The 10,395-nt window shown below is 41.6% G+C and overlaps 1 protein-coding gene across 1 annotated transcript; it reads left to right on the forward strand.

Annotated features, from left to right (window-relative positions):
- Window positions 1-173: 173 nt before the first annotated feature.
- On the forward strand, window positions 174-8,712 carry taf5l (TAF5-like RNA polymerase II, p300/CBP-associated factor (PCAF)-associated factor). The gene is made up of 7 exons (XM_072463423.1): window positions 174-376; window positions 1,303-1,444; window positions 1,592-1,696; window positions 3,054-3,247; window positions 4,888-5,070; window positions 5,599-5,985; window positions 7,368-8,712. The coding sequence occupies exons 2-7, from the start codon at window positions 1,306-1,308 to the stop codon at window positions 8,163-8,165; spliced, it is 1,806 nt and encodes a 601-aa protein (XP_072319524.1). The 5' UTR covers window positions 174-376; window positions 1,303-1,305; the 3' UTR covers window positions 8,166-8,712.
- The last annotated feature ends 1,683 nt before the right edge of the window (window positions 8,713-10,395 follow it).

Here is a 10,395-nt window from a genome sequence, read left to right on the forward strand (position 1 = left end):
CATTAAAAAGTACGTCATCAGTAAGTGACAACATCTATTTAATCTATTTTTCTTTTCTTTTTTTTAAACAAATAAACATAATTCAAACAAGCTGTAAATCAACACAAACGTATTGATATATACATAAATATTTATCGTTTAAATGTATACGCATTAGATGTATGATTTGGGGATTAGGAATAATAATCGCTCGCAGAAAAAACTACCGCAGCTCGAAAAATCGTGTCAGGAAACTCAATCGATCCTTAGCATCTTAGCATCATAGCATTATTGAAGATGCACGCATTATCACGTAAAGCAGCCTAGTTTAACCCGGAAAGCTTAAATCATAACCTTGAAACATATTCGAGAGTGACGAGGGCAAACGAAAAATGCAGTAAGTTCCAAATTATATTACAATTGATAACATCCCGCGGAAAGTTCACATTGGGCCGCAGAAAATGACCGAGTTAGCCGCTATTTCGCTCACTCTCAAAACACCTGACTTTTATAAGCAAATTATGTATTTTTATGTTAAACTGTCTCTGTTTGATTCATTTAAGAATCATTCGCAAAAGGCAGCGGATCCTGCCTTCAAAAGTTCTATAATATGATGCTAAAAACTACAAATGTTTTGAATGTCAATCAAATGTAAGAAGTACATCTACATAAACAATTGCTTACTATACTTATGAACATAATTAAAAAATAATTACCACGTGGCTTTTCTATTTAGTTTTAAGATGTAAATACTGTGGAACTGAAAACAAATCTGTTTAAAAAGTGCAACGTTATGATTGTAGGGCTGCAATGATTGATTGGAATAATTATGACTAGTCGACTTTTAAAATAATTATTGTTGTATTTTGATAATCAACCTTACAGAATCTAATAACATACACATTTGTAATACTAAGACAGTGACATAATTAAATAAAAAATATGAAAAAAGATTAAACAATGTTTTATTTTCATCAATAATGCACTTTATTTGTAAATATTCTCTGTATATAAGTCACCATATGTCATCTTTATTTGGTTAATATTGTATGTTAAAAGTTTCAATGTGCAATAGAAATAATAATTGTACTAGTCGACTAATGGATAAAAGTGATTGCTGACAATTTGAATTCTAATATCATAGTTGCAGTCCTAAAATATAGTGTTAAAATATATTTTCAACCACCTCAATTGTTAAAGAGGTTCTGTGGTTTTTCAGCTTTACCTGCTCACATTGTTTACTGTTGTTCTGTCCTTAGGCAAGACAAAAAAGTTGAGCTGTGGTAGTGACAAAATAAATCTCCTGATGTTTTGTGTGTGGAGGTGATGAAGCGTGTGCGTACGGAGCAGATTCAGTACGCGGTGGCGCAGTACCTGAAGAGGAGGCAGTATGTGGACACCGAGAGCTCGCTGAAAACTGCCAAACTCTGCCAGACGCCTGAGGAGATGGCCGCCAGCATCACCGGTAACTATAATAGGACACAAATACATCCAGTTCTATCATCATAGGTCCACGAACTTTGAAATGATAATGGAATGTTTTGTAATGGTTTTCTGCGTGCGTTTGAATGATTGAGCCCTGGATGGTGGCTCTCTGTTTGTGTGTCTTCAGTGCAGACAGAGTCGGGCTGTGCTAACATCGTGTCGGCTGCTCCTTGTCAGTCCGACTCTCAGCAGTACGAGGCGCAGTTCTCCAGACTACACTCCTTCCTCTCAGGTAAAGGAAGCGTGTAAAAGTGGCACGCTGTAGTGCAAGGCAAAAGCTCTCAAAGCTATAATTAACTGTATGACCTGAGCAAATGTTAGAGCTGGGACTATTCGCTTTGTCAGTTCAACACACTCGCACACATCACAATCACAGGGCCACATACTATATATTGCACTGCACGATATATTGTGATTTGATGTTAATTAAAAGTACTGCAGTACTTTACCTACAAAAGATAACCCCAAAAAATACAAGAGCACTACAGACCAATACAGTCCCTAAAATTATTTAAATATTGCACAAGTCAAGTTTCCAAAAGGGATAAACTAACAGTAAGTCAGTCTGGAGTTTGTAAAATTTGCAGATGCACATTAATGTCTGGAGTTGTAATATGAACTTTTCTACCCTATATTTCAGCTTAATTATAAACAATGTTTATTGTTACGTGTGGTGCGATACAAAACAACAAAACCGTGTGACAAGACAATATATTGTCCCAGACCTACCAAATATCTCACAAGACCACAAACTCACAAGATTTCATGCAACAATACCTATTAGTACAGCAAAGCATTAGTAAACTAACTAATTTACCTCCAAATCCTCATAAGCCCAGAAAATAATTACTCGACTAATAAAACGACTACGCAACTTAAAGGTTGAATGGACGATTTTTTTGGCCCAAATCTGAGTCTTATTTCCTCGTGGCGTGGACTGCCGATTAGTCCTGCCACGTATCAATCATAAAACGCACCTACCGCTCACCTGCAGCCGCGTGCGGCTCGTCCCCATGAGAGCAGCACGTTTCCATGTGTCTAAGCGCATTGATCTATCATAATATAGTTCCCTCGGTGTACGGGACAAAATGAAGACAAAGACTGTTCGAGTTGACTCATAAGAGACGGAAATCTACGGGAGACGAGAGATGCGATCCGTCGCGCTAATAAACAAACGCATGTGTGTGTTGTATCAGTCCGCACGGGGAAGTGCGCATGCGCACTTCCGCCTGCATTCTCAAATCGCCGAAAAATCGTCCATTGCGCCTTTATGACCTGCAGCTCTGATATATTAATTTACTATTTAAAGCATGCCAACCTAACTTGTCTTGTAAACTTGTACATTTTGTATATTTTAAAGAAACTACACTGCTGTTTGCTGCATCAATTTACAAGGCATTTTAACAGCGCCAAACCTGGAGGATCGCGTCTGATTCATTACTGTGGGATGAGAGCTAATCGACTGACTTCCACTTCTGACCCATGACCCGTCTCTAACTCACGCAGGCATTGGATCAAAACTCTGCAGTACTGGTCAGAGTATTCAGTAATCACATTTTCACATAGACTGTTTGATGTTTGCTCCTCAGAGACAGAAATCCCCTGGGCAAAGGAGGTGAGCTCGGTCCTCTTCCCGCTCTTCGTTTACCTGCACCTGGACATGGTTCGCTCTGGACTTAAATCTGGAGTGGACAGTTTCTACAGCCGCTTCCACTCGCACTTCCTCCAGGAGCCGGAGCAAAGGGCTGTTGTGGAGCAGCTCCGACACGTCCTCTCCTCCCAGGTAAATCTTTATCACACAGGTTAACTGCTCTCCATGATAAGTCTGCTGCTTTTTATGCTGCTTTTTGAAAAGAATAAACTTGACAAAAGAGAGAAAAAACATGTAAAACATTTCTGCCACTGACAGAATAACCCCTCTTTTGCTATGTCGGTGTAATCCCTCATTCGTCCAGGCGTGTTCCATAGTAGAAAAAGCTTCAGTTGTAGTCATCTGGACTCAGTTTGAAAAAATAGACGTTTCGACTCTCATCCAAGAGTCATTGTCAATAAAAGAATTTAGATCGAGAACTCCGATATTAATACTGTTCTGTGGTAAGACCCGCCCATTGGGAGGAGCCTTCCTGAAGTAGAAAGAGTTGTTGGTTTCAACAGAAACTCCCCCCTTGTATCTACCGAGCTAGCCTATTCAGAATCTTAATGGGCTATTAGAATCCTCTTTGTCTTTGTGAGACCCTGGCTCAACCACCCTGAGTACCTGATTAGCATCTGAATGTCCTGGTCCTTTACCTTTCCAGGGGTTCAGTAACCCATTATAAATAACAGGAAGATTAAACCTTAGCCCTCCATTTCTGTTTAAAGAAGGTCTTTCTTTTTTAACAAAAATAGCTTCCTTAACTCCTCTTTCAAACCATCTTTTCTCCCTGCTTAAAACCTTCACCTCACCGTCTTCAAACGAGTGATTAGAGGCTTCAAGATGGAGATGCACGGCGCTCTGAGGTCCTGAACTAGTATTTCTTCTGTGCTGATAAAGCCTCTTGTGTAGAGGCTGTTTCGTCTCACCTATGTACCGTTCTTTACAGCTTTCTTCACTGCATTGGATCGAATAAACTACATTGCTCTGTTTTTGAGTCGGCAACTTGTCCTTAGGGTGAACCAGTTTTTGTCTTAAAGTGTTTCCTGGTTTAAAATAAACAGGGACTTCGTGTTGTCTAAAAATTCTCTGCAGTTTTTCCGACAGGCCAGACACATAAGGGATAGAAACACCCTTCCTTCTCTGTTCAGTTTCCCTTTTGTCCTGCTTCTTGGTTCTCTTCACTCTGTTGAGAGCCCAAGCGGGGTAACCACAGGCTGAGAGGGCATTTTGCTATACATAAACTTTGTAACATTAAAATGCATCATATTTGATTGATACTTATCTCTCAGACCAGAGTTTGTGTCAGCTGAAAAGTGGACATCACAGACAAGGAAAAAACCCTTATAATAAAACCTAAAAACATGCATAATATGTTCTAATTATTAAACTAGCCAAAAGCCGCACGGCAATCAAATGAAAAATAGAATTGTGCAATATTTGACGCATGAAGTTTATCACATTTGTTGCTTTGTACAATATATTTTATTCACTTTAGTCCAAAGTATTAGAATAAAGAGCACTTGAAAAACTGATGCTTATTTGTTAAGGATGGGATGATACAATTTCCATGAGAACAAGAAAAGATTTTGAATCATAATTTTAAATAAATAAATTGTACAGTTCAGTTCACACTTTCGGCCTCACAATTTTGTATTAATTTATTATACAGCTTCTCAAGATATGTATTGAACCTTTTTGGTCCAATCCAAATGTAAACAGTTGGGGAAATGGTTCTGAGATCCGAGTATAATGTGTGGATTATTGATGATTAATCCTCTTTGCTGCAGGACATCAGCGCGAGCTCCAAACTCAGTGCCTTTCTGAAGAACAAGTTTGTGGTTCGTCTGAGCGAGCCGGCGTATGGATATCTGCTGCGGTACCTGCAGAGTGAAGACAACAGCGCCCTCTGCAGAGCACTGAGCACACAACTGCAGCTGGAGGTCACCACGGCCTCTCGCACAGACTATCAGGTGAGAGCGTGTGTTCTAGCCCACCAAATGTGCTTATTCATGACTATTAAAAGGTTATGGTAGACATTTATTGTCCAGGTGGGGAAATAGACCCGTTTTAGATGATAAGACAGGATGAGTTGTTGATGCGAAAAAGGGAAAAATGTCACTTGAATCTTTACAGTCTTTGTAATTTGTGACAGACCATTTAAATAACGATTTATTGACTTTGTGTGACTAGTGTACCGCAAAAAATAATTGCAATAGTAATTTAGTGGACTATACAGACTCCTAAACACATACAGAAAGAGAAAGACAGTGGCATTATTAAATCAAAATGTCAAAAGAACCTATTTCAACCTTTTATTTGGTTAAGAATGTATTTAAAAAGCAATAGAAATAACCGTTTGAGTAGTCGAATACTGAAATGATAATTAGTTGTCGCTCTAGCCGTGATTACAAAGCTGGAAAAGTGCTGGAAAGTTATTTCAAACAAAGCGTGGGAACTGTGTGCTTCAAGAATGGCACTGATATGTTTTTCTCCTCCAGCTTTACGGGGCCCCGGGTGCTGCTGCCTCGGCCCCAAACGCAGTCTCATCCTGGACAGGCGTGGACGGAGCGGAGGCCGGTGCGGAGGGCGTGGAAGTCCCAGCGGAAGTCCCACAGAACGAGGCGGCTTTAGACGCTCTGCAGGAGGTGATAAAGAAGGTCCGTGAAGGCCCGCCTTCCCTGACCACGGTGTGCTTTTACTCCTTCCACCACACGGAGGCGATGCTGAACACGGCAGAGGTCTCGCCCGACAGTCGGCTGCTCGCGGCCGGGTTCGACTGCTCCGCAGTGAAGCTCTGGAGCCTCAGAGCCAGAAAACTGAAGGCCAAACCGCACCAAGTGGACGTGTCGCGCATCAGACTGGCCTGTGACGTGCTGGAGGAGCAGGTACTGGTTTAGTCTGGCTTAGTCCTGGCTTAGTCCTGGCTTAGTCCTGGCTTAGTCTTGGCTTAGTCTTGGCTTAGTCCTGGCTTAGTCCTGGCTTAGTCCTGGCTTAGTCCTGGCTTAGTCCTGGCTTAGTCCTGGCTTAGTCCTGGCTTAGTCTTGGCTTAATCTTGGCTTAGTCTTGGTTTAATCTTGGTTTAGTCCTGTCTTAGTCCTGTCTTAGTCCTGTCTTAGTCCTGCCTTAGTCCTGTCTTAGTCCTGTCTTAGTCCTGTCTTAGTCCTGTCTTAGTCCTGTCTTAGTCCTGTCTTAGTCCTGGCTTAATCTTGGTTTAGTCCTGGCTTAGTCCTGGCTTAGTCTTGGCTTAGTCTTGGCTTAGTCTTGGCTTAGTCTTGGCTTAGTCTTGGCTTAATCTTGGTTTAATCTTGGTTTAGTCCTGTCTTAGTCCTGTCTTAGTCTTGGCTTAGTCCATGCTTAGTCCATGCTTAGTCCATGCTTAGTCCTGGGTTAGTCCTGGGTTAGTCCTGGCTTAGTCCATGCTTAGTCCTGGCTTAGTCTGGGCTTAGTCCGTCCTAGTTTTTCCTGGTTTAGGCAAGGCAAGGCAAATTGTGGCAAGTCAACTACAAAAAACATTTGTAGTCGTATTTTAATAACTATAATAGTTATCTGGACTAAACAGACTCTAAAACGCATACGGACACAAAATATAACAAATACAGCAGTTTTGTTAAAGGAAGGTGTGTAGCCTGTGCTCTTACTGTTTTGAAAAGTAGCTATAATCACACTGAGCCTGTGTCAGAGCCTTGACCTGCAGAAGAGACACAAGTGTTCAACTCCTTCTCAGAATCCCAGTCTTTCTGAGCTGCAGAGGCTGAACTAGCTCTGATTCATGATGCGTGCAGGAGCTGGGCTTTAGGCAGAGACAGTTCACCTGAGGACAAAGTCACACTGGATTTATGCTTTAAAATTGGCAACACAAATTACAATCTGCTTTCTGATTGGACAATTCTCTTGAACTAAAACGCCAAAGGATATAATTTACAACTGTCATCAGTAAGTTATATTTGATTTGGAAATATTTCTCTGCCTGTGAAAAATATATATTTAAAAAAACTCACTTATGGTTGGTTCCTTTTTTTTTATTCGAAATGTCAAAAGAGAATAAAAGGGTTTTTTCCAGGTTTTTATTAATACTACACTTTTCGTAAATATGCTCTCCCTAGAAGCCTTCAGTCACCATATTTCACCCTTTTATTTGGTTAGAAATGTATTTAAAAAGTCTTGATGTGCAATAATTGTTTAACTCGTCGACTCCTGAAATAATGGTCAGTTGCAGCTCTGATGACGATAGACTCTGAGCTCTCAGTTTTCCCACTCTGTCCTTCAGGTGGACGACGAGGACGACGGCGGCAGTGAGCTCCAGACCCTGCGCGCTCACAGTGGTCCAGTCTTCCGCACGTGCTTCCTGTCCGACAGCTCGGGCCTGCTCTCCTGCTCCGAGGACTCCACCGTGCGATACTGGGACCTGAACAGCTTCACCAACGCCGCCCTGTACCGCGGCCACTCGTACCCAGTGTGGGACCTGGACATCAGCCCCTCCAGCCTCTACTTCGCCAGCGCCTCGCACGACCGCACCGCCCGCCTCTGGACCTTCTCGCGCACTTACCCCTTACGCACCTACGCCGGGCACTTGGCCGACGTTGACTGCGTGAAGTTCCACCCAAATTCGAACTACATCAGCACGGGTTCGACGGATAAAACGGTGCGGCTCTGGAGCACGCAGCAAGGAGCCAGCGTGCGTCTTTTCACCGGGCACCGAGGTCCCGTGCTGGCCTTGGCTTTCTCTCCGAACGGGAAGCATTTGGCGTCGGCCGGCGAGGATCAGCGGGTGAAAATCTGGGATCTGGCGTCGGGCACGCTGTTCAAAGACCTGCGCGGACACACGGACAGCGTCACGAGCCTCTCGTTCAGCCCCGACAGCAGCCTGGTCGCGTCTTCGTCCATGGACAACTCCGTGCGCGTCTGGGACATCAGGAACTCGCACGGCGCCGCTCCTGCCGACGGCTCGTCCAGCGAAATGGTGGGAATGTACGCGGGGAACACCAGCAACGTGCTCAACGTGCAGTTCATGGCGTGTAACCTGCTGCTGGTGACGGGGACGGCTCCCGAGAAGTCGGAACAATAAAGTGTCACGGATTAAATGTATCGCCGTTTTCCTAAAGCCTTGGTCATCATTTTCAGTTTCAGCTTGTCTCCATCGCTTTGCCTGGAACGTGTTCAAAATATCATGCTAAGATTAATTTCATTTGATTATACTTTTTTTATTACTCAAAAATACCATAGAAAACATGCATTCAAGTGGAGTCAAAAAGTATAAAAGTATGTATTTGACCCAAACGGTACTTGCAAGACTCAACAACTATTTACAGAAAAGTACCGGTACAAGAAAACGGGGTATTTATATGTAAAAACGCAGATCAGACTCGTGATTTATATCCAAATCTTCAGCTAAGTTTTTCCTTCCTGTTGTTGTGGTTCTCAAACCTTTAACTCCTAGTGCAGCCAAGAAAATGTTTGGCCCTCAGAGTATCACCAGATCTAAACCAGGCCTAAAACAGGACTATTCTAGTTCTACATAATTACATTACTCGTACTAACAAGGACAAACACAAGTTTTAATCTTTAAATTAACTTTATTTTCATCAAATATTTGGACTGCAACATCTGAAAATTTAAACACCATCGACCGATTAATCGCATACAAAACTAAAGGATTATGTATAAAATGACAATAGCGAGTGCATCGTCTGTAATTAAAACGGTAAATGACCTGAAAAAGAGACGGAAAGAAATGCCCAGTGTAATCTCCCAAATTAAAGAGATTTTTGTCATTTTTTGTGGTTCATTTTATGATCCGTTCGCATGTTTTGGCACATTCCTGATGCTTTGGTAAATTGTCTGAATATTGTTTCCGATATTCATTTTTGCCAGTCCCATCCCTAATTCTCCGTGTGAGTGGACTCGCCTCGCCACAGATCTGACCTGTAACTTGCCTGTCTGTCTCCGTGGAGATATATGTGTTTATAGAAGATTTATAACAATGTTTCATATTCAAAACAAGATTAATAGAAAGAATAAACACACAAAAGGAATATAAAAATAAACTTACAAACTAAAGTGACCATAAAAGTATTTTTCAAAAACTCTTGGGCCTCTAAATGTCCTCAGCTTTCCCTCTTGAAACGAGTTTAATGCCATATTTGCCAACATTCTAGGCAACGCATAGTAAAAATCGCATTTCTATTCTCTGTTTCATCTTTAAGGAGGAGTCCTGGCACATTATACTTACTAAACACTTTTTAATGATACAAGGGGTGTCAAAGTATGCATAGTCCAGGTTGTTTTTAGACTATGGGGGGCAACACAGTCTCCTGCAATATAAAGTTCTGTTACAGCTACAAAACAAGCAAAAAGAACTGGAGCTTTTAAAGTGAGATTTCACACTTTCTTCTCGGTCTGGGTTCAGTTCTGCAGAAACAAACCAAGACTGTGCCATGTCTGTTCCACGTAAATCATTTACAGTCTTTTCAAACGAGTTAACACGGATCAGACCTGTCGGCGAGGCCAATGAGCTGAATAAAAGCTCTTTCAAACAAAGCCGCCACGTGAAGCCGTTTCTAAGGACCAAAGTGCAGCTCCTTCACGACCTGCAATCTTGTTTTAAGCTACGAGTTTAATCACAACCCAGTCAAAGTTTAAACCTCTACAAACGTGTGTTTCTTGGATTCGTTCAGCCGTATGCGTTTGGGTTTTCTCTCAAATGATTCGTCTCCTGGACGTGTTTAAAACTCGAGATCCAGGCCAATATTTCTGGATGATATTTGCACTTTTTGGCGTATCAGCTTTTGGCCATTAAGCTCACACTATGACTAAAGAAAGCACTGCTCAAACTGTAATCACACGGCACTTTTATGGGTTTGTAGTGAAACAGGGCTGTGGATATATACAAAATCATTGCTATATAGATCTTATTATACTTTTCTTATGTTAAGAAATAGCTTGTATAGACAATAATTGAGTTTAGAGTTATTTAAGCACATTTCATTTTGGGAAAAGCATCTAAATCAGCTTGATTTATCGGCAGAATTTATTGGCCATTGTTTGTTCTGAAGTCTGGAACATTGGGGGGGAAACATATTGGTCGAGCTTGACTTAAAACTATTAAGACACATTTCTTATTACAAGGTTTGTCCGTAAAAAAAGCAAAAACACGTATCATTCAGCCCAGCTCATTAACCAACACGTGATGATTTTGCTCCTGTCTCTCCGAAAATTGGGAAAATGTGTCTGTCAAAGTCAATTTCTTGTCGTTACAAGTGAAACAAATAGTTTATAGTTTGTATATAACAGTGTAT

The sequence above is a fragment of the Eucyclogobius newberryi genome, unplaced genomic scaffold (assembly GCF_026437365.1).
Source record: "Eucyclogobius newberryi isolate DKJ021-1_F unplaced genomic scaffold, fEucNew1.0.hap1 SCAF_4, whole genome shotgun sequence".
Lineage (NCBI taxonomy): Eukaryota > Metazoa > Chordata > Actinopteri > Gobiiformes > Gobiidae > Eucyclogobius > Eucyclogobius newberryi.